General features: G+C 36.1%; 1 protein-coding gene across 4 annotated transcripts in view; it reads right to left on the bottom strand.

The window, feature by feature from the left end:
- TINAG (tubulointerstitial nephritis antigen) overlaps positions 1–15,219 on the bottom strand; it is an 83,564-nt gene extending 68,345 nt beyond the window's left edge. Inside the window, exons 1-4 of one of the 4 annotated variants that reach the window (XM_019028694.4) lie at positions 15,061–15,219; positions 14,122–14,430; positions 2,519–2,582; positions 1,772–1,861 (exon numbers count right to left, since the gene is read on the bottom strand). In XM_019028694.4, coding sequence (XP_018884239.3) covers positions 1,772–1,861; positions 2,519–2,582; positions 14,122–14,422 — 455 coding nt within the window. In that variant the 5' untranslated portion in view covers positions 14,423–14,430; positions 15,061–15,219. Of the gene's footprint in view, positions 1–1,771; positions 1,862–2,518; positions 2,583–14,121; positions 14,587–15,060 lie in introns of those variants that run through there. The other 3 variants (XM_004044224.5, XM_019028697.4, XM_019028695.4) reach the window with 3 other exon arrangements.
- Positions 15,220–25,502: the final 10,283 nt, after the last annotated feature.

Raw genomic sequence — 25,502 nt, 5'->3', positions numbered from 1 at the left:
CATGCTCAAAATAAATAAATCATGGAAAGAAAGTTCCTCCTTCCAAGGAAGATATCAGGTTGGTGCAAAAGTAATGGTGGAGTTTTGCACCAACCTAATAGCATTCCCAACAACCTCTGTGCTCCTAAGTGTGTATTCTTAGGTGTACCACATTGGTTTAGACTGTGGTTTCTCATGTACTTGTTAACAGTGGAAAGCTAGGCTGCTCTATTTTGGTTCCTTGGAAATGTATGTTAATTAGGTCTAGCATTTGAACCCTTTTAGGAATCTGATTCAATTTCTCAAGATGACATATACTCTCGTTTTCTTTGAATAATTTAAATATGATTTGCCACAGAAAATTATAATTGGTTTTCCCTGGAAATACTGAAAATGTTATCAAGTTATCTTCTAAAATATTGGTTTAACACAAACACACACACTCACAAACACACAGAGGAACTGAGAATGGTTTAAGGATATTAATATCAACAAATGTGACTTTCTATGTTTTGTATGTTCCAAGAAAAAACTTTGAATACATTGAAATTTAGTGTCCCCATTATGCTGGGAAACAACATGTTATATGTGGAAGGAGATTACACTTCCATTTTATAAAAATACTTCTCCAGATTATTTCACTTTTCTAATTACTTGATAATAGATCTTTTTATGTGAAATCTTTTCCAGAAATGTAGAAGATGTTATCAAGTGTATATCGAGATTCGATCAATGGCAGTGGAGAAATCCTGAAGCAGATACCAGCTGGCTTGTTCCTCTTCCTTTTAGTTCTATAATAAAAGCCAGTGTTGGCGCCTGTATCTTTTTATGTTTGTTGTTTTTTGTTTTGTTTTGTTTTGTTTTGTCTTGTTTTGTTTTTTTGACAGGGTTTCACCCCCCGATTCCCACGCTGGAATGCAGTGGCGCAATCTCGGCTCACTGCAACCTCCGCCTCCCAGGTTTCAGTGATTGTTGTGCTTCAGCCTCCCGAGTACCTGAGATTATCGGCATGCACCACCATGCCCAGCTAATTTTTTCTGTATTTTTAGTAGAGATGGGGTCTCACTAGTTGTCCAAGCTGGTCTTGAACTCCTGGCCTCAAGTGATCCACCCATCCACCTTGGCCTCCCAAAGTGCTGGGATTACAGGCATAAGCCACCTCGCCGGGCCAATGCCTACATCTTAATTTCCTCTATGTAAATGGAGACACCACCTAATTTTTCAATCTGTATGAGAGCATCAGTTATTTCCAATGTTTCAGTGTACCTTTTGTGTACTAGCAAAGTAAAGTAGCTCAATCTGTCTTTTGATTCAACTGTAAGTGACATTGGTTAGATACCCATCATTTCAGTGAAATTATTTAGATTGGCTTATTATTTGAATATCATCCTTGTAAGGTCAGATTCTACCCATGATAGCTAAGCATGTGATTGGCTTGGTGAGGGCAGCAGCAGAGGGAGAAATGGTTAGTATGAATACATGAATTTTGCTGACTTCCTGATTTTGCCTAAATACTTATCCAAAGTAGCTTTCCCTCCACTTCCCTTACCTACACCATGACATTGCTCTTTCCTAGATAATTTACAGCTATGCTCTAAATTTATTATTTGATCATTTTAATTATTTAATGTTTACCTTTGCATTCCAGTTTTACATGCTTTCTATCTCCCTTCCTATTCCTCTCCCACTCTTTCTTTTTAAACAATGACCATTTATAGTAACCAAGCAATACATTGAAACCTGCATAGTAAATGGCAGTGTCAAGAAACATACAAAGCAAGATTTCTCTCACCCATAGTCTCCTTTATTGACCTGTTCAATTAATTGTGGACGAACAAGGCATACATGCTGGGAACATTTCCATTGCTGTCCTGAGCATGTGCTGCAAAGATATGACAATTACAAAAGTGGCTTGGTCTTTATGAAGTATATTTCAATTAGTAAAAAGAGTTATACATTGTTAAGGCATAAAACATAATTTCTTGATTAATGTTAGCCATATGGTTATTTGATTCTTGGCAAAAATAAATTTTAAATCATACGTTAGCTACCACTCAATATGCTGTAATCCTCTACTCCAGGCAATTAACAAATGATATGATCACACATCTGTTGAAGTTTGAAAACATAAGCCAAATTGGACAGTAGATTCAATGTATTTGTATTTGGAAACTTTCTGCAGGCTAGTCCTTTTAAAGCAGCCTGTTTTTATATAGTTACTGTGCTCAAAAAACACAATTTGCCTGTAGGGTATCAGAATATTATAATTAAGAGGTACATTTAATGAAGACCTGTTGCATGATGAAGACCCATTGTCAAGAACGTCAACCTCAAACATTAAAAGATATTCATGATTAAATTTTCAAAATCCCTTAAAATTAAATATGCTTATACAAAGTTACAGGTACATGATGTCTTATGACATATGATTCTGCCTATATGTACATAAATGTGTACTTTGGTTCACAAATATTTCCTTTATTTCAAGAAAACATACACACACAGTAGAACTCAGTTCTGTGCCACTTAAATTTATTACCAGGAGTTGCAGTTTTCTTTAATTACTGATCCCTCTTCATAATGTTGACCATCTTTGAAGCAACCTGTCAAAGTAACATGTAAAGAAATGAAAATCCTAAACTAAGTAATAAAGTGCATTAACATAAAATGTAATCAAAAATCATAGTTAGCTTTTCAAATATGCAGACATGTTTGGTGCCAAAAAAGCTGATAGAAATCCACGTCTGGTTTGTGTCAAGGTGTGTATATCGAATTCTTCTGTGCTTGTTTCAATGCTTTTATCTTTAAACTGCATATTATGTTCCAACAGGGAGGATTTGCAAAACATGAAAACAAGATTACCAAGGAATTAATCACTATGCTTAAAAAATAATTAATGCTTTTAAGTAAGTAAACAATATAATAGTATTTGAATTGATTTATGGCATTTCTCATTTAAAAAAACAACTAATCAAGTCTCATAAGTGCTTATAATTAATTGGATATGACTGGAGCAAGTAGCTTTGGACTCAAAATACCAGGTCATTTCATTGAATTTACCTTACAAAGACAAATTCTATTTTTTTCTTTAGGATCTGAATAAGGGAAAAAATTCATGAAATCAATAAGATTGTAGCCATTTGCCTTCCAAATCCAAATGTTTCTTAACTGTTAACTGAAACTAGTTATTAACTGCTTTATGAGATTATATGAACTACTCAAAAGAGATGGATGGTGAATCATTATCATATAAAAACCACTAGTAACATATTGTGAAAATAGTGCTCTGGTTAAAAATTTAAATTCCTTTTGAAAATATAATCTGCTCAAATTCAAAATTAACACTGAATTAGCAAAAGGGATTCAACTTTGTCTAGTGAGACTGTTTTTGATAGAAACATGTAATTGGTATTTTATGCCAATGGCCTCTAATTAAACAAAATGAATTTTAACCTTTTATTCCTAAAATCACAGGGCAAACTATAGGTTTAGAAAGCATTCCAAGGGACCTTGTTTAACTTCTAGCCACAATGTTACAAAGCCACTTAGGGAATTAGCCATTGTTTGATTTTCCAAAAAATATTTTAATAAAAAATATTTCATAACTGCCCCTCCCCTGGATGTTTCACAGTCCAATATTCTACTTAATGAATCTAATTATTTATGTATTTGCATCTATGCATCCCTTTCATATGGAATTTTGGTACGTCACAATCATGGGGTAAGGAAAGGAAACCACCCTTCTCTTGACCACAGTTTTCCTAACGCAGCAAACCCGAGATGTAGGAAGACTGAACGTCACATCAAATTCATGGTTTTAATTGCCACATAAGATTAGGCTCCTTTCATAACTCAATCCACAGTATGTTTCTAATTTAAAGAGATTCTAAAATTTTTTATTACCTAGAAACAACAGAAAATCCATGCAACAATCCAAGTTTTCATTCAAAGCCAAGAGAAGTACTTCCCTGACCATTCTTAAAAACTGAGAGTGTGGGATAAAAACAAAGCTGATTTTTAATCATACCTCATGAATCTTGAGTGTTCAGCATATGAATTCCGTGGATAAATGGAACAGACATCTCAAGGGTCCTTAAGGAAAAAGACCTTAATACTCAGCTGAGTATTAGCTGACTTATACTCAGCTAATAATTTTGAAGTCAGGGGACCGCCATTACCAAGCCACCCCAAATCATCAACACTAAATTTAATGTTAACAAAAACTCCATTTCTTGGTCATCCTTCCTTAATTTCATGTAAGAGATAACTGAGACATTGCATTCACTTTAATCTAGCATGAGAATTAATCTCTTGAGCAAAAGCCATAATCAGTTACTTCAGACCCCGGTCAAGGTGTTGACACAGTAAAGCATCAGTGTCTATATAATACCCAGATGCAGTCCACTCACTCCTTTGCTACAATCCTTCCCAACTCCAACGGATCCCTCATTTCCCACACAGCATTTACAGAGATCGTCAAAAATATACATCATGTCGCTTCCTACTTAAAATCTTCAAGTCGTTTCCCATCAAATTTAGAATAAGACCAAACTTCTTACTGTAACCTATAAGGCCTTATCCAAAATGTCTCCACCCTAATCTCTGCACTTATCACTCCTGTTGAGCTCACTAGGGTGGAGGTTCCCAGAAGCATGAAGGATTAGCATAATAGTAGTGAGGATAGAGAGAAGTAGGTGGATATAACTTGGAGGTAACTCAAAGGGAATCACTCATGGATTGAATCTGGTGAATGAGGGAAAAGAGGAATCAAAGATACCTCATTAGGACTTTGGCTTGAGTAATAAAGAAATGGTACAGCTATCACTAAAATAAGAAACAGGCTTGTGTCAAGAAATCAAGACTGCTACTGTGTATATTTTAGATTTAGATAAAACCTAGGCTAGACATCCTAACAGAGATATCAAGTAGACAGCAGTTTATAAAAGACAAGAGTTAAGCCCAGGCTGGAGCATGAATTTGGGAGACACCAACATCCATATCTACTTTTTCAAACACAAGACTAAATAAGAGTCTTTTGGAGAGAGTGTATATAGGTAAGAGAAAGTGGTCCAGGACTGAGCTCAAAACACTGCATCTGACAGACATTCAGAAGAGGAAACTGCGAAGGAGTGGCCTGTGAGGGAACAGAGAATTGAGGAGAGGGTGGTGTCATGAAAAACAGGGTTAATAAAGTGTTTCAAATGCTCTAGGTGGTCAGCTGCATACAGTACTGTCGAGAGGCCAAGAACACAAAAACAGACATCTGAATATTGCATTTGGTAATGTAGGAATTGCCAATAACCCTGCCAAGAGAGATTTCAGTGAAGTAGCAGGGAGCTGACATCCTGTAGGAATGGGTTGATGAGAGACTTGGAATAAGAAAGTAAATTTTTCTTTCAGACATTTTGCCATTAAAGGAAAGAAGGGAATGAGATGGTAGCTGGTTAAAGACATGAAGTTAAGGGAGAGATTTTATAAAGTTGGGAAAGGCAAAAACACATTTTGGAAATTAATGGTTAATCCACATGTATGAGCCTGCTCTCACACTGCTAATAAAGACATACCCAAGACTGAGTAATTTATAAAGGAAAGAGATTTAATGGACTCACAGTTCCACATGGCTGGGGAGGCCTCACAATCATTGCAAAAGACGAAGGAAGAGCAAAGAGACATTTTATATGGTGGCAGGCAAGAGAGAGCTTGTACAGGGCAACTCCCATTTATAAAACCATCAGATCTTATGAGACCTATTCACTACTACAAGAACAGCATGGGAAAAACCTGTCCCCATGATTCAATTCCCTCTCACTGGGTCCCTCCCACGACAGGTGAGAATTATGGGAGCTACAATCCAAGATGAGATTTGGGTGGTGACACAGCCAAACCATATCACCAGGAGAAAAGAAAAGAAAAAAATGATGCTTGAGAAGAAAGAGAGAGCAAGAAAGCAAGAGAGAATGGTAGAGATGAAGGTATTGAAAAGACAAGAGAAGATGGGATTCAGAACTCAAGAGGGGGAGTCAATTCAAGGTAAGCAGTAACCCAGATGGAGGTAGGTTGAAAACTATGATTGTGGAGATATGAAAGAATTCCTGTCTGGTAGCTTTACTTTCTCAGTAAAATATGTCTGGAGCTCCTCAGAGTGAGTTAATTAATTGGTTACACACAGCATCTTGACCAATAAAACAAAACAAAACGAAGCCAAAACTAATGACTGTTGAAATTAAGGCAGTTTTGTGACTTTAACAGCATTTAAAGCAATATTAGGCAAATAATATATTTGGAGAATGAAATAGTTTATCTTCTCGAATTGAGAAAAGAAAATAATACATTGTCTATAATTTGTTTTAAAATAATTCATCATAGTATATTACAAGTATCTATGCTGGTCTAAACTTCACTTCTTGAACTGCAAAAAGATGATGATATGTTGTCTATAATTTATTTTAAAATAGTTCATCACAGTGTATTATAAGTATCTATGCTGGTCAAAACTTCACTTCTTGAATTGCAAAAAGATAATGACATGTTGTCTATAATTTATTTTAAAATAGTTCACCACAGTGTATTATAAATATCTGTGCTGGTCTAAACTTCACTATAGTAAAGGCAGTTGCTTGCTCTAATCAGGAATCCACCCCCCAGGGTTGTTCAGTGGCATTTACTCTAAAAGACCAGGCTTTGCAGAAACTGCTACAAGTGCTTTCATTACCCATATTTTGATCAACCCTAGAGTATTAGTATAATAAATGTCAGAAATGGGTTTTATTGTTAAAATTCATGACTTGTTAATCAGCATAATTGTGATAAATAATTGGCTCCCATTGGTTAAATTATAATTTTTTTACTTATGAGGATTCCACCTAAAATATTTCAAAGTCACATCCCGCCATTGTATCCCATAGCTTAGATGTATCTCTTAAACTCAAAAGCACCTGTACTCTTAGACTTGGCTCTCTAGGACCGATATTTGTCCTGCGTACTGTGTCCAGCCAAGTAGAAAGGAGGAATTGTCATTCTCTGATAGCCACTGTATAGGTAACAGAGTTCTACCTCTGTAATATTATCACATGTGCCTCCAATAAATCTTTCATGCAACGTAGATGTGGGAACACATAAAAGGACAGGAACTGGAGATTTCATGAAGCTTATAGACATTGTATGAATTGGTTTGTGTCATATTTTTGTAACTGTCAGTATATGTGGCAAAGTATGGACTGTGATTTACCTCCATTGTAATATAGTTAAGGACGCTGTGAAGAAGTAAATAACCCTCTTGAAATTCAAACATGTCAGTGACTCACATACATTTTTTACCAATGTGAACATATTGTGCATAATCAAATCAACTTAGGTCTGTTCACAGCAGATGGTCTACTAGACTTTCTCCTTAAAATCCACTATACCAAAAGGTTACGTCTAGAAAATCCACTCGAGCTCTGTTTTCAACTCTGTCACTGGTTCTCCATATCTGACATTTGAATTTTTTTGCTTTTTTTTTTTTCTTTACTTTGACAGGGTCTTATTCTGTCATCCAGGCTAGAGTGCATTGGTGGAATGATAGCTCACAGAAGCCTCAAACTCCTGGGCTTAAGGGATCCTCCTGCCTCAGCCTCCCATGTAGATGGGACTACAGTGCATGCCACCATGACTGGCTAATTTTTATTTTTTTTATTGTTGTTGGTGGAGATGAGGTCTTATTGTACTGCTAGGCTGGTCTTAAACTCTTGGCCGTCAAGAGATACTCCCACCTTGACCTCCAAAGTGCTGGGATTACAGGTGTGAGCCACCACACCCAGCCTGACATTTGAAATCCTTTACTGGAAGTTACCATCAGATATGGCAAAGAAAACACAGGAAGAAGATATTTACCAATATGCTTTACTTCCAGTTTGTACAAAATGGATATATTTACTTTTTTAATCCTGAAGATAATGTACATAGTTTTAAATCCTTGATTTAAAGAGCTCTTAGAACAGGCACAATAAGAGGAACTGAAAATACCCATGTAACTAAATCTCTGAAAAATATATTTAATAGATCAGTGAGTGATCATAGAATCTCAGAGGAAAGTTGCTTTATGCATGCAACCAATAGCATAAATAATATACATTGTATTTTTATCTTAACTAATTTTGCACATTTTTTCAATATTGTGTAGTACTATTTTCAAGTAGCTGCTTTCAAAAGCAAGATAAAACAAAAGAAAAAAAATTATCTGTATGGGAGCATTTATAGTATAATGTGAACTTTTTGCTACAAAACAAAATGATTAATTCCTTCCTTTCATAGTGAATGGAGTAAAAACTATACCTGGAACATAAATTCTGCATAAACTATGACCCTAAATTAAAGTCTTAGCAAAATTCTAGCTCTCAAGCAAAAATGGATATTGAAGAAGTAGCAACTACTTTTTTGTATGCACTGTGCGCCTCAAATAAGAAAATCTCAAGTACATTTCAGCACATTAAAAAATTACAACTCATACGTTTAAACTGAGACTCGAAAAAATATTAAATTGATATAATAACTAATCAAAAGGCAGACATCCAAATAGCCACTGTGTTTTTAGGTGATTCCGCATTCTTAATTTTTGGCAGAGATTGCTGGTTATTCCCAATATCATTCTCTACTCTTTTTTTTTGTAACAGAACCCCATTCATAGCTAGACACTTTACCACACAGCTAAGAAAAACCTCTCTTTGATGGTTGGTATGTCCATGTGACTATATTCTGGCCAAAGAGATAAAACAGAGGTGCTCATCTGTGCTTTAGAATGTCTTCTCAAAATGTGGAAACTCTAACCTTCTTTTCCATTTTTTTTAAATGGGACTCAAATATTACTTTTGGAGCATGAAGAGCCAAAGCAGCTCATGACTACAAGGGCCATTTTCTAGGAATGGTGAAGCAGAAGGCTGCATGGAGCCTCGTGGCTAATGACAAAGTGAATCCAGGCAAAATATCTTATGTGTTAAAAATACATATTTTAGTTAGGGTTGTCATCAATCTGACATGTTCTTATATGGTACATAGTTTTTATCAAATAAACATTTAACCATTTTAATATACTCAACTTTCCGGGGTGATATTCTTGTCTACATGTGGCATACGAGTCACACGATGCTTCCTAATTGTTTCGCATACCTAAGTCTCCTTACCCATGTAGATCCTAAGTTTCTCGAGGCCTGGGACTTTATAATACCCTTTTCTTATGACTCTCAATGCTTACCACAATCATGGATATATAAAAAGTTTTAAATACTATCAATTACTCCTGTTGATATTCCAACATCCAAAATAATATAGAAATTGCACATTTAAACTATAAACAACAATACTTTGATACTTTCTAAATATCTTTTAAAACTATGTATGAAAAAGTACTCTTATGAAAATGTTTTATTATTTTAAGTCATATGAGTAAATTATTATTTAATTTAACAAATACAAAATTTGAAATAAAATTAAAATCCTCTATCAATTAATCCAAATTCAAACAATATTTACTAGGCCTCCCACTTCATGGCACCATAATTAGTACGCAATAAGTAAATCACCGTGTTTACTCTTAAGAAGCTGCTGTATAATTAAAATAAAGTAATATTCTATTAAACAACATAGAATTAAATAATGAATGAGTTAATACCTGAAAAGTACTTAGAACAGTTGTTGGCTCCATAGTAAGTATTCAATAAATCTTAGCTTGTAAGGAGGAGGAAGAGTATGTTCAGTAAGACAAGAGAAAACATGCTACTCAGGATACGTTACAGAAGGGTCTGTTAAGTAAATATGTACTATGTGCAGGTTCTATGAGGGGTGAATTTCCCTTGTCTGCCCAATATTGGCACTATTAGAAACTACAGTTAAATAACACGAATATGATCCCTAACTAATCCTGGGCACAGGGCTCCTTATGATGCCTTATGTATTCTCATCATGTTACTAATATATATTAACTTCACCTATTATTTTAAGGATCATACCAACATGACAAAATAGAGAAGTTCAAAAAAATACATGTTTAAGATGCTAATTTTAAATGTGTATTTTCTATTAAACATGTATTTTCTATTTTTAAACATGTATTTTTTGTTTTTCGATAAAAATACACCTTCCGTTTTCAAAGAAATTACCTTCTTTCAATCCCAAAATACCTGCAATAGTAATGGCCCAAGGGGGCATGTACAGCTGTGCAAGTTGTATATGGAGCAAAAATGAGGAGTTCCACTTACAGAAACTACAGACATACTGACCCCTGGCAGAAATGAGAGAAGTGGGTCAGAGAGAAAATAGCAAGGGGTAAGGGATATAGGAAAATGGAAAATACATGTTACCAAAAGGTGGCATCCACCACTCATCTCTCTCACTAATGAAAATCTCATGCAAGACCCTGGACCCAGAATTGTCAGATTTTTCAATTTTTCAAGAGTAGCTAAATATCTGGATTTTTAAATAAAAAATCCTGGTTTTTAAATATTTCTAATTCATATTAATGCTATTTTCTGTTGGCTTTATTTTTTTCTATGTAGATTATCACATTATCTACAAATAATAAGAGTTTTACTTTATTCTCTTCAGATTGTTTTACTTCATTTTTTCTCTTAAAGCATAACAAATATCTCCCTGTTAAATGTAGCAAAAATGGTAGAAATCCATGTTTTATTACTAGTCTTAAAGGGAACATATCTACATTTCTCCATTATGTATGATGTTTACTTTGGAGTTTTGGTGTAGACATCTTTACTGTGATAAATAAATACATTTTTGTTTCTAATAACAGAATTGAGAAAAATTGCCAATAGGATATGAGCTCTCATGAATAAATAGCATTTATTCATAACAACAGCCAACCAACTATAAAATATATTTTAAAAATATGTAATACAGTGCTTGAGCTCTGAAGTTTGAAACAGCCTGGGAAACAAGGAAAAACCCCATCTCTACTAAAAATGCAAAAAAATAGCCAGGCATGGTGGTAGGCGCCTGTAGTCCCAGCTACTTGGAAGTTTAAAGTGGGAGAATAACTTGAGCCTGGGGAAGGTCGAGGCTGCAGTGAGCCATGATGGCGCCATTGTACTTCAGCCTGGGTGACAGAGCAAGACCCTGTCAAAAACAAAAAACAAAAAACAAAAAAAACAAAAAAATGCAATACAAAATAAATATCCAGGAATAAACAAAGAGTATTATAAGGCCACTATGGAGTAAAGTGTTAAATCTATTTAAGGATATTTTTAAAAATCAGAGTAAGTGGAGAAATATCCTATACTCTTTGATGAGATGTCATCACATTACAGAGTTCAGCTATCTTCAAATAAGTCTATAAATTTTATGCAATTCTATTCAAAATTCTAGCTGAAGTTTTTTGAGGAACTAAAAAAACTTATTCAAAAACTGTTTATGGAAGATTAATGTCTACATGACCTAAGTCATCTTCAAAAAAGGGGGGTGAATAAGCTGACTTGCTGTACCAGATATTAAGTTGTATTACAAGGCTGTGGATAGGAAAAAGTAAGTCACAGGAAGAAGAAAGCCAATCATTAATGAGCATATGAAGAGAAGCTCAAACCCACTAGAAATTAGAGAAATGCAAATTAAAATGACAATGAGAAATCACATTTTACTGATTATATAAGTAAAGGTTACCTCTCTGGATAATACTAATTGTTATAGATGTGTCCCTGTATAGTACTAGGGGAACATAAACTAATGCAGCTACTTCTGAGAGCCATCTGGGAAGACTTAGATTAAATGCATACCTGGGACCCAGCAATTCAAGTCTTGCCATATCATGCAAGTCAGTAAGAAGGCATGCATGAGGCTGCCCATCATGGACTTCTTTATGATAGCAAAGAGCTGTAGACAACTTAGGTGTCCACCCACCATGGAGGGAACAGGGAGTTAGATGAGATGAAGGGACATCACAGAGAATGAAGCATCAGTCGGAAGCCACAGACTAGTCATACTAGTCCATGGAGACATGGAGAGAGTCTTAAAACATGTTGCTGTCTGAGAAAATCAAGAAAGAGAATGAGGTCTGTAGCATACTATGTTCTATATAAATTAATAATTCAAGCACACAAAACAAGACTACATGCAGTTAAAGGGTATATAAAAATGTTTTAAAAGGAGGTTACCATTGGAGAAAGATGGGAATGGCTCATAAAAATGAAAGGAATAGAAAGGAAAGGGAGAGGGAGAAGGAGAGGGAGAGAAAGGAAAGAAGAGAAAGAGAGAGAAAAAAGAAAGAAAGAGGGAGAGAGAAAAAGAAAGAGAAAGAGGGAGAGAAATAGAGAAAAAAGAAAGAGAAAGAATGAGGGAGAGAGAGAAAAAAAGAAAGAGAAAGAAAGAGGGAGAGAAAGAGAGAAAAAAAGACAGAAAAGAAAGAGAAAGAAAGAGAGGGAGGGAGGAAGGAAGGGGAGAGAGACAGAGAGAGAGAAAGAAAGAGAAAGAAAGAAGGAAAGAAAGAGAGAGAGGGAGGGAGGAAGGAAGGGGAGAGAGACAGAAAGAGAGAAAGAAGAAAGAAAGAAAGAAAAAAGAAAGAAAGAAAGAAAGAAAGAAAGAAAGAAAGAAAGAAAGAAAGAGAAAGAAAGAAAGAGAAAGAAGGAAGGAAGGAAAGAAAAAGAAAACAGGAAGGAAGAAAGGAAGGAAAGTCTAGGAGCAGTGGTTCGTTCCTGTAATCCTAGCACTTTGGGAGGTCAAGGTGGGAGGATAGCTTGAGGCCAGGAGTTTTAAGACGAGCCTAGGCAACATAGCAAGACCCTACATTCACAAAAAATAAAATAAAAGAAATTAGCTGGGTGTGGAGGCACACACCTGTAGTCCTGGCTACTCAGGAGGCTGAGGGAGGAGGATTGTTTGAGCTCAGGAGTTAGAGGCTGCAGTGAGCCATGATCCTGCCACTGCACTCCAGTCTGGGTGACAGAACAAGACTCACACACACACACACACACACACACACACGGAAAAAAAAGGAAGGAAAAAAGAAAGGGAGAGAAGGATGGAGGTGTGGAGGGAGGGAAGAAGGGAAAGCTGTTTATTGGTAAAATGTAAAGACCGAGGATAAATAACAATTATGTGGAAAATTTAAAATAATACATATGTAGACACATAAAGAGACATTTCCTCAATTTTACAAACAAGATGACATTATTGAGAATGATGGCTATGGCATCTGGATTTTTTTTTTTTTTTTTTTTGACACAGAGTCTTGCTCTGACTCTTTAAATGACATCTGGATTTTGAAATAAGGATTCCAAGCCCCTAGTCTACCCTAAAATGTCTTCTAACTGGGATTTCTAGTCACTATCACCCATTTATGGTAGTGTGACAGAGAAGTCTGATTAACCCTGAAGTTCTGTTGAGGAGATTTAATACAATGAGAGACAGAAAAATAAAGCCTCATCTATGCTCAAAATCCATAGTCATTCTCCTCCAATTAGGTAAATATAATAAATACCATCATCCTCTTTATATTGTATTTATCCATTTAACCTTAGACTTTTTCAACCACTCTATATGAAGCCTTCCTTTGTTTTTAATAATTGTAAAAGTCCCAGACTGGAAAAACAAATGAAGCAAAACAAAAATACACGTGAAGAATACATTTGGTATTACTTAGGCAGAGCGGGTGACTGACTTTATCTTATTTTGTCCTGGTTTTAATAGCATTACCAATACCACAGTTTCTAATGCTAGTGCATCCATTAGCCCTTTGAAATAACAACTAAAATCCACGGATAGTAAATCTTGTGACTTTCTTGAGACTCTCTAAGAGGTTACACACAAAAAGGCTTGAGAAACCTGATGTCAATACAAAGAAGAGAGAGAGAGAAGAGAAGAGAAGAAAGAGTTTAAAGTAATCCTTATATAAGTTGAGTGAGTGTTCAAAACTCACTGATCAGGATTCCGATCAGCACGCAGGACTGTCAGATCAGAACTTTCCTGAAGGTGCTTGTATTACACAGGAACCCCACATCCAAACCAAAGAACTTTAACAGTCCAAAGAAATGTATTTTCTCAATCGCAATAATCATTTTCATTTCATTGAAAGAAGGAAAAAAAGAAAGAAGAAAAAGAGAGAACGTTTGTCAGATCTTGTTGTTATGAACGAGGATAATGTTGAAACACATTCCCAAAGCCTACCTTCTGGATACCAAGGCTGTGTGTGAGGAGGCCATTCTTTCTCTTCACGGCAAAAGGACTTGTAGTCAGGACAGCAATCAGAATTTTCTCTGTCACAGAATTTATCACAGTAGCACAACGCATTCGCCGCATAGAACTCAGTGACACAGCCATCATCTCTGTCTTCACAACAGCCAAAATTTCTACAGTATTGCCCTTGGAAAATGGCTCTTTTGAATCGAGTACCTTGCAAAACGGTGTGATTCCTAGTGAAATAAGCCTCTAGGTCCACTTCTCTTTGAGATAAATACTGCTTCTCCATCCAGATTTCTGTAGTAAGATAAGAGAAGATTAAGATCTTATATCCGGTCCACATTCTCTGGAAGTCAGGTATAGCTTCCACTTTCCGTTATATCCAATACCCTTAGCCTTGTGGGCTTCTCCTTGGAACCTGAATTCTAGTCATTAAGACACTTCAGCCTGAACCCTGAAACTGATCCTTTACTTGAATGAGTATACTTCTTATAGTTAAACATTAATCAAGAATTTCAATGTTTGACCAAGATAATGTATGTTAGAAATAAACTATTGTTATTCCCCCAAAGTTAAAAAACTTATATTTCATATAATGTAGAAATTTTGCATTATCAAAATATCTACATAAAATCTTATGCATAGAGATACATTGAATATTGCATGTCTCTCAAAAAATCTAGGTTCTTAAATCAAAAGCCTCCTTAGAATATACATGGCCCAGATTATGGCTGTAATAACCACTGGCAAGGCGCAGGAAATTCAAAAGTCAAAAATGCAATTATTCTTTTCACCTGCCTGCATTGAAACGAAAATCCAGGCTCTCATGATGTTGCCTGCTAGCATCTGTCATATCAATAACAGTTGCTCTAAATCATGTCCAGTCACACACTGGTTTGATTTCCCATCTGTACCCCATTTACCTACCAGAAGCGTTTTGATTTCAAGGCTTAGTGGAACCTAATTCAGCAAGAAATTCCCTGAGGGTGACCTTAGTTCTCTCCACCTGAGTCCCTGCTTAGCATAAACACTGGGAACCTTCAGTATCTTGAAGGCAGCTTATAGTCAAGAAAAGTCAGTACTCGGTGTGAATGAACTATGGGGGGAGGGTGTTGTGAAGGAAACTGGAAGGACAAGGTGTCATTGTGTTTTTATAGAGCTGTGTGTTTTCACTGGTTTTTGGCTACACTGTATTTACTCATTAACTACAACAACTTCCTTTGGATTGGGGATAAGTAACCAGCAGAGGATGATTCAGCAAGAGTTGCTGGGTGGACTAGTGGAAAGCACCTGTCCTGGCAATCAGAAAACCCTGACTCTGGTCCCTGAGCTACTGTTTAATTGGTTCTATAACCTTGGGTTCACCATTTACTTCTCTGGTACTCAGTTATTTGTCTATGAAATGGGGTATTCCTTTCCCAGACTATTTCATAACTCCAACCCTACAAACTTGTTCCTTGACCTTGCTGTATATTTTATTCAACTCACACTTTTGTCTTCATTGTGTCGTTTTCTTCTGGCACCTTCCTCTCAGGCTTTAAACCAATGTGAGTCTCTCTTTTAAAAAAAAAAAAAAAAAAGTCTACATAATCTTGATGTCACTATCCATAATGCCCCTGTCTCTTCAATCCAACACCTGCTGTCTCCACTTCCTTGCCATCTACTGAGTCACTAAATTACTGCAAAGTACTGCCTCCATTCCCACCTGCTTTCACCAATGACCTCCTACCAGCCACTCCCCCATGGATCTGCGTTTATCCTTGTCATACAGGTGTCTTATGCAGCAGTCAAAGAGAGTAGATGTTAAGTGTGCTCACCAAAAAAAAAGAAAGAAAAAAAAGGATGAAAGAGAGAGGGAAGGAGGGAAAAGGGAGAGAGAAAGAAGAAAATGGAAACTATGTGAAGTGATGGACATGCCCATGAGCTTGATTGGGGTGATTATTTTACAATGTATATGCATATCAAAACATCAATTTGTACACTTTAAATATATACAATTTTTATTTGTCAATTACACCTCAGCAAAACTACAGGGAAAAGAGAGGAAGGGAGCATAAAAGTTAGACTAATGGAATTCATATCCTAGTTCTGCCACTGACTAGCAGCATGTCTTTGGGTATGTGGCTTACTCTATGCTGCAGTTTGCTCATCTGCACATTTGGATATTAATATTTATTACTACATCAGATGGGTGGGAAATTTAAATGCGATAATAACACAAAGCACTTAGCACATCACACATGCTAAATAAATGTTAATTTTCATTAATAAGCATACCCACTACCTAGAAACTCTTCCTCCTCTGCTTTCTATGCTTTCATTCTTTCTTGATTCTCTTCCCATTCTTCACAATGCTCCCAATTTACCTGCCCACTTTTGGATTCACTTCCTTCCCTTCTCAATGATCATTTGAAATTGACTTTCACTGACATTCTCAACATTCCCACCTCTAGTCCTCATACCTCATATTCCCTCAAACTTCCAACATGAATCAGTTTAACAGCTATGGGCCACAAGATCATATCCAAGGTGGACCTCCGACTTTCTCTCTCTGAACTTAATTTATACCATTTTACACCTTGCACACATTGGTCCCGTCCTTACACTGGGTTTCTTGCCCATTCCTCAAACATACCATGGACACTTCTGTCTTAGCGCCTTTGCACTTGCTCTTTCCTCTGCCTGAATCATGCTTTCCCAGATAACTGAATAGCTGTATCTCTTTCGGCCTCTCGGAGAGGTCTTTCCCACACACCCTGTCCAAAATGACAAACCGTCTTCCGTCTCAGCATCCTCTCTCACTTTCTCTGTACTTATCACAGTATACTACAATTTTATTCATTGGCTGTATTTTCTGCATTTCCCCTCCAAAATGTAAGATCTGCAAGATCAGATAATTTTGTCTATTCTGTCTTGGTTTTATCTCAAGCTCCTAAGACAGTGCCTAACACATAGTAGATGCTCAATAAATATTTATTCAATAAACAAATAAATCCTGCAATTTGCATTTTTCCCCTCTACCTTCTCTACTGAGGGCTGCTGGAGATGATCTACTAGACCATAAAATTGGTGACACCATAAATTTTGGGTTATTTATCTTAGCAGAGCTCTTAAATGCTGCTCATATTTCTTTAATTTGTCTCTTCTTTCCCTTAGTGACTACTACAAATCTCTTTGCCTTCCTAACTCACTCTCTCATTTTCTAGAGATGACCCTCTCCCACAGGTTACTAAGAAAACAAAAACAGCAAATGTTAATCCCACACCTTCCTGTCATAAAAACCATAAACCTATCTACACTTGCAGCCATCTTCCTTTCTTCCTTCCAGACTCTGAAGATAAGGTACCAGGGTTTCCAGATAATTCTTCCATCTATGATTTTCAGTCTGACACCATTTATCTCTTTCTTCCCTTACTCCTTAGGTCCCATACATCATCAACCTCCCTCTCAGCCAGTTCCTTCAGTCCATTAGCAGGACAGTAGCAGACACCATTGTCACCCCACTCATATTCTCAACATTCTTACCACTTTAGTACAAGCTAGTTAGAACTACAGCTGTGTGAAGTATTTATTGGCCAAAGCCCACTCCTCCTTCTCCCTCCCCTACTCCCAGAATAACAAGCCAGATATGTTGAGGAATTAAAACCCTCCCCCAACCCAGAATCAAACTTTATTTTATTTTTAATTGAAAATTAAAAATTGCGTAATTTATGGCATACAATTTGATGCTTTGTAGTACGTATGTGTACATTGTGGAAAGGCTAAATCAAGCTAATTAAAATATACAGTAGGGCACATACTTATCTTTTTTTTTGGTGAGAACACTAAAATTTACTCTTCTAACAATTTTCAAGTATACAGTTGTCTCTCGTTATCCATGGAGGATTGGTTCCAGGACCCCCTACAGATACCCAAATCAGCAGGTACTCAAGTCTCTTATGTTAAATAGCAAAATATCTGTATATAACCTGCTGTATATCCTCTTGTATAATTTAAATCATCTCTAAATTACTTACAATACCTATTACAATGTAAATGTTACATAAATAACTGTTACACTGTATTTTTTAATTTATATAAATTTTTTACTGTTGTATTGCTATCGTTTGTAGCTCTTAAAAATATTTTCAATTTGAGATTGGTTGAATCCATCAACGCAAAACCCACAGCTACAGAGGGCCAACTGTGTATTATTATTATCTATAGTTGCCATAATTTACAATAGATCTCTGAAACTTACTCCTCCTAACTGAAATTTTGCAACCCTTGATCAACATTTCCCCAATTCCCTTATCCCCCAGCCTCTGGTAACCTCCATTCTACTCTCTGCTTCTACCAGTTCAACTTTTATAGATTCCACATATAAATGAGATCATTTAGTGTTTGTCTTTATGGGCCTGGCTTATTTTATTTTTTATCATGTTCTTTAGGTTCATTCATGTTGTCACCAATGACAACATTTCCTTATTTTTAAGGCTAAATTTTGTATATATACCACATTATCTTTATCCATTCATTCACCAACAAACACTTAAGTCGATTCCACATTTTGGCTATATTACTGCAATGAACGTGGGAGTGCAAATATCTCTTCAATATATTGATTTCATATCCTTTGTAAATATAGCAAGTAGTAGAACTGCTAGATCATATGTTAGTTCTATTTTTAACTTTTTGAGGAACTTTCATGCAGTTTTCCATAATGGCTGAACTACTTTACATTCCTACTAATAATGTGTAGGCATCCTCTTTTCTCCACATTCTTGCCAAAACTTGTTATCTTTTGTTTCTTTGATAATAACCATTCTAATACATGTAAGGTGATATCTCATTCTGATGTTAATTTGCATTATCCTGATGATTAGTGATATTAAACATTTTTTTCATGTATCTGTTGGCCGTTTGAGTGTCTTCTTTTGAGAAATGTTGATTCAGGTCCTTTGCCTATTTCTTAATAGGACTGTTTTCTTGCTATCAAATTGTTTTGAGTTCCTGATATATTTGGATTTGAACCCCTTATCAGATGTGTGGTTTGTAAATATGTTTGCCCAATCCATTGGTTGTCTTGTCACGCTGCTGATTGTTTTCTTTGCTGTTGCAGAAGATTTTTAGTTTATATAATCCCACTTGCCTGTTTTTGCTTTTGCTGCCTGTGCTTTTGGGGTCATATCAAAAAAATCGTTGCCTTGACTGATGTCACAGAGCTTTCATAAGCAACCTTTGAATAATGCCTAAAGGAGTTGGCATATAAATATGCCCATCCCCCAACCTTGGTTGAGCAATCTCTGCTATCCACATCTACATAGTCCATGTTTTGAGACAAGAATAGGAGCTCTATAGTGAGAGGGATTGACAATTGCACCCTCGCCTATTTGTTTACATGATTAAATACTGCAGTTTACCAATGTCTGGTAGGTATATCTACTGATTATAGTATCTTGCGTTAACTCATTCACCCACTGTAAATTGACAAAAGCTTTTAAAAATTTCTGCTAAGAAACTTCACATTGAAAGTGACAAATCTGAAGCAAATTCTACAAATACTATATTCCTTTAAACCAGTGGGTTTCAACAAGGGGTTGAGTTTACACCTTAAGAGAAGTTTAACATGTCTGGAGACAGTTTTATTGTTCAGACTGGAGAGATGCCACTGGAAGGAAGTGGATAGAGAATAGAAATGCTGCTAAACATTCTAGAATACCCAGGACAGAACCCATAACAAAGAATCATATGGCCCAAAATGGCAGCATACCATTGTTGATAAATGCCGATTTAGACATATCAAAAAAAATTTAAATTAACAAGACATCAGATAAAAGCTAAAATTATCATACTTATTTGCTATTTCAATTTATATAAAGGTTCATAAGATGGGCCTCCAATAAGTGGTTGCTTTGAGATATTAACTAATGATGGCAATACATATATACTGGGGCTACTCCCTCAAAAATTTTGGGTGCGGTACATACATGACTGAACATATTAGAGTCCATCATGCCACAATCTCCTCCAATTTGATCATTCTCCTTGGGTGAGGTACATTTTAGGGGAGAAGAAAAGTGCTGCAGCCCCTCTTATGATTACTTTTACTACCTCCATTGCACAAGAAAGAATGGAAGAGATCAGCAGCCTCCTGATTTTACTTTGGGAAAAATGAAGCTTATCAAATAACCTTCCTGACATAAGATCTTAGCTAGATGCTGCGAAAATGGACTGAAAAGTGGAAATTACAGTCATGTTTATAATTGGCAGTTTTCAGGTATATTTAAATATGTAAAATGTAAACCTTAAAGAGGAAATACCATGTTCTGCCAAACCACTTTCTCTGATCTGTGTTTTTTGGGGGACATAATACAGTCCCTTTTTCAATGTAGAGCAAAGTGGTGTGTGTGTGTGTGTGTGAGAGAGAGAGAGAGAGAGACAAAGAGACAGAGAGAACAGGAAGATAGGCTTGCTAAAAACAATTTATTGGATTGGCTTAATTTCCATCACTAGAAATTTATTACTTTAAATTATGGGGTGTGCAAAAATTTTATTTGGTAGCAAGTGTTCTTTGGTAAGATAGCTTAAGTAATATTAACTCACTTATGAAGGTCAAGGCTTTTAATTATTTGAAGCTACCTTCTTATTTCTATTCAACTGAGTTAATTCAAATTTTAGAATAAATAATTTTAATAAGACATAAAAACAGTTTCTTACTATAGGATGCATTTATCTTTGAATTAAGCTGCTGTGGGAGACTGGAAGATTATACACATTACAGTTACAATATACATCTGTATATAGACATATAAATGCCCATATTGTACACAATACATATTATATATTAGTGTGTGTATATAATCTCATGTGATTGTTGCAACAGTCTGTGATGGCAAACAGTATGAATACTATTCCTATTGTAGGTTTCACAGATGAAGGGATGGCTCAAGTGACTAAGCAGTGTGAAACAACCAATAATGGAGTGTTTGACAGCAAGTTCAGTGAGCATTTTCCTGCCCCCTCCTGCCTTTGTTTCTGTCTACAAATTTACCCTGGCCTCTTGTCTGAAGTCTGGTCTTAGCCCATGACATGAATAAATTTTGCAGAACCTTTTCAAATCCAAGTATTACTCAGGTAGAGGGAATATGGGAAGGGGAGTAGGGGGCAAAGCTAAGATCTAGGGAAAGATTGTGGAGTTTTTCACTGATTGGTTGTGTGTTATACACTCAAGTGAAACTCCACTCTTCTCTGGAAGTTTACTAGTTAATGCACATTTGGTCTCTAATTATACATTGCCGAGAAAATTGAAAATAAAATGAAGAACTTAACAGACTCATGAAATGGAAAATAGGATCTTGCAATAGCTCCCAATTGACAACAGTTCAGGAAGCTGGGCCTAGGTCCAGGCTTTTTGCCATTTTGCTCAAGGCCTTCTAACCTCTCATTATAACTAAACAGGTACTTTGGGTTCTACTTTCGTCTTGTTTTTCACTTTTTTTTTGCAATAGCAATTTCAACCTCTTTTTCCACTTTTTATTTCCCAACACAGAACGGCACAGTATGGTGATTTGTGCAGTGTGCATTTGCAAATTAAGACAGCCTGGAGAGGACATTCGGATTAGACCATCAAGCACCAAAGAAAACTTCTAATGGGCTGAGATGATGCATCCATTTAAGGCTGGAAGGAAGAGAAATAGAGGCCTTGACAAAAACCTCATTTCACCGCCCACCTGATCAATCTCCACTCTGGTTCAAGGGCCTCCCACAGAGATTATGTGGCCAATTCTTTGCCTCCACGTAGACTGAGGAGGAGCCATTCAAACTTGCTAATGACAAAACCCCAAAGAAGCCGAAAACTAAAAAATGAAGGAAAATGCAGGAAGGCAAAGAGACTAGCAATAGACTACAATGTAGAGAAAGCTAACAGAAAAAAGTTGTGGAAAAAAATCTGTGTATGCAAGTAAGAATATTTATTTTCACATCAAAAGTCTAACTTTAATATGCTTAAACAAGAAACATTATGGGAAATACAAAAACATTACTTCTAGAGCTAATAAAAATTTTTAATTAGTGCTTTATTTCACAAGAGGCACTTGAAAATAAGAAATAAGCCTGCTATCTCATTCTCTTAACATGCTTCTAGTAGTATAATGTTTTCAGGAATGAAGTTTGTTTTACTTACTCATTCTTTTATTCAAAAAGCTTGTGTTGAACTCCACATGTATTTCAGGCCCTATGCTATATTCTGGGAATATACTGATTAATGAAACTTGATTCTAATTCTTAAAGACCAAGCCAGTATGGCCAGAGATGCCAACTTATTAAAAAAATCATTGCATTGAGCCTTGATAAGTGTTATTACTGGCATATGTAGAGGGCAAACAAGGGCACAAAGAAAAGAGTAGTTAATGCTTCCTGGTAGCACTAGGGAAGACAACAATAAAGAAATGACATTTTAGTTGAATCTTAAAGAGTAAGTAGGATATTTGCCATGTAAAGTAGACAGAATTTCTAGACAAGAAACAGAATATAACATATAGCATATTTGAAAAGCTGAGAGGGGCCAGATCATTTTGGGTCTTGAATGACAAGGATATAGTCTAAATTATAGACTTCACTCTAAAAATGGAAAAAAATGTGGGTCATTTGTTTTTGCTCTCCCAACAGTTCCTTTTTCTTTAAGTAACAGCACGTGGCTTTCTTTGGGGATCTGTTCATCTCCCACTTTGCCAAAGTCCTGGTGAGACCATCAGTAACGAGTCTTTACCTTTATCACTCCCCAGAAGTGTCTGCACATGACATTAGCTAAGCCAGTCACTCTTTCCTGACAATTTGAATCTTCAGTGGAGTGACTAGTGTATAAAGTAGAAGGAGCTGAGTCATTCAGACACCAACACTTCCAAAATTGATCATGAGTTATAGATCAAGATCCTTGATCATTCAACTTTTCCTTAATTTCTATGAACACTAGTATTCTTCTGACAAGTTCCTTTTTTTCTTTTGGTTTAAATTGACCAGAGTTTGTGTCTGCTTTTTGCAACCAAAGAATCCTTGAACTAGAAAGTTATTTCAAATTCCTAACAAGACAGGGATATGGTCAGAATGGCATTTTTCAATAGATCATTATGTTACCAGAATAAAAAACACATGGGATGATAGTGAGATCGGAGGCTGAGAGATGATTCAGGAAACTATGCAATAGTCTAGGCAAAAGATGATGATAACTTGTCCTTGAGAAGTGGTTCTGGAATAGAAAGTTAAATAAGAAAAGTATTAAGTGGGTCATACTTCCATAATGTCAAATTGGCTATGGGGATAAAGGAATAAGGGTTGCCTAGGGTGAGTTTCATTTTCCTTTCTTGAATGACTACATAGTAACATTAGCTTAGGAGAAGCAGTTTAAGGCACAGATGAGCTCAGTTTGAAACCTATTAGTTTGATATTTTAGTGGGTTACTCAGATGGATATGTCTAATGAAAAACTGACTTCCGTCATTGCTATTGTATAGATTTGGAAGCCATCAACACATAGCTGATGGTAAAAGCCATGGAAATGAATGACATTACCCATCATCAGCCAGGACTGAAGCATGACTCTGTCAGTAAGATAGTTGAATAGTCTAAATGCCCTTGTAAGTCTTCGGCAAAGAGTCTTATTTTAATTTTAGAACTTTATGTGCTCTATTGGAAGCTTAGTTTTTAAAAATAATTTCTCTCATAAACTATTTGAAAATGTCTCTCTGTAGGTTGCCTGTTCACTCTGATGGTAGTTTCTTTTGCTGTGCAGAAGCTCTTTAGTTTAATTAGATCCCATTTGTCAATTTTGGCTTTTGTTGCCATTGTTTTTGCTGTTTTAGACATGAAGTCCTTGCCCATGTCTATGTCCTGAATGGTAATGCCTAGGTTTTCTTCTAGGGTTTTTATGATTTTAGGTCTAACATGTAGTAAGTCTTTAATCCATCTTGAATTAATTTTTGTATAAGGTGTAAGGAAGGGATCCAGTTTCAGCTTTCTACATATGGCTAGCCAGTTTTCCCAGCACCATTTATTAAATAGGGAATCCTTTCCCCATTTCTTGTTTTTGTCAGGTTTGTCAAAGATCACATAGTTGTAGATATGCGGTATTATTTCTGAGGGCTCTGTTCTGTTCCATTGGTCTATATCTCTGTTTTGGTACCAGTACCATGCTGTTTTGGTTACTGTAGCCTTGTAGTATAGTTTGAAGTCAGGTAGCATGATGCCTCCAGCTTTGTTCTTTTGGCTTAGGATTGACTTGGCAATGTGGGCTCTTTTTTGGTTCCATATGAACTTTAAAGTAGTTTTTTTCCAATTCTGTGAAGAAAGTCATTGGTAGCTTGATGGGGATGGCATTGAATCTGTAAATTACCTTGGGCAGTATGGCCATTTTCATGATATTGCTTTTTCCTACCCATGAGCATGGAATTTTCTTCCTTTTGTTTGTATCCTCTTTTATTTCCTTGAGCAGTGGTTTGTAGTTCTCCTTGAAGAGGTCTTTCACATCCCTTGTAAGTTGGATTCCTAGGTATTTTATTCTCTTTGGAGCAATTGTGAATGGGAGTTCACTCCTGATTTGGCTCTCTGTTTGTCTGTTATTGGTGTATAAGAATGCTTGTGATTTTTGTACATTGATCTTGTATCCTGAGACTTTGCTGAAGTTGCTTATCAGCTTAAGGAGATTTTAGGCTGCGACAATGGGGTTTTCTAGATATACAATCATGTCATCTGCAAACAGGGACAATTTGACTTCCTCTTTTCCTAATTGAATACCCTTTATTTCCTTCTCCTGCCTAATTGCCCTGGCCAGAACTTCCAACACTCTTTTGAATAGGAGTGGTGAGAGAGGGCATCCCTGTCTTGTGAGAGTTTTCAAAGGGAATGCTTCAAGTTTTTGCCCATTCAGTATGATATTGGCTGTGTGTTTGTCATAGATAGCCCTTATTATTTTGAGATACGTCCCATCAATACCTAATTTATTGAGAGTATATAGCACGAAGGGTAGTTGAATTTTGTCAAAGGCCTTTTCTGCATCTATTGAGATAATCATGTGGCTTTTGTCTTGGGAGAAAATTTTTGCAACCTACTCATCTGACAAAGGGCTAATATCCAGAATCTACAATGAACTCCAACAAATTTACAAGAAAAAAACAAACAACCCCATCAAAAAGTGGGTGAAAGATATGAACAGACACTTCTCAAAAGAAGACATTTATGCAGTCAAAAAACACACGGAAAAATGCTCATCATCACTGGCCATCAGAGAAATGCAAATCAAAACTACAATGAGATACCATCTCACACCAGTTAGAATGGCAATCATTAAAAAGTCAGGAAACAACTGGTGCTGGAGAGGATGTGGAGAAATAGGAA

The sequence above is a fragment of the Gorilla gorilla genome, chromosome 5, assembly GCF_029281585.2.
Source record: "Gorilla gorilla gorilla isolate KB3781 chromosome 5, NHGRI_mGorGor1-v2.1_pri, whole genome shotgun sequence".
Lineage (NCBI taxonomy): Eukaryota > Metazoa > Chordata > Mammalia > Primates > Hominidae > Gorilla > Gorilla gorilla.
The sequence above is the reverse complement of the archived record's forward strand: the minus strand, read 5'-3'. Positions and strand labels throughout refer to the sequence as shown.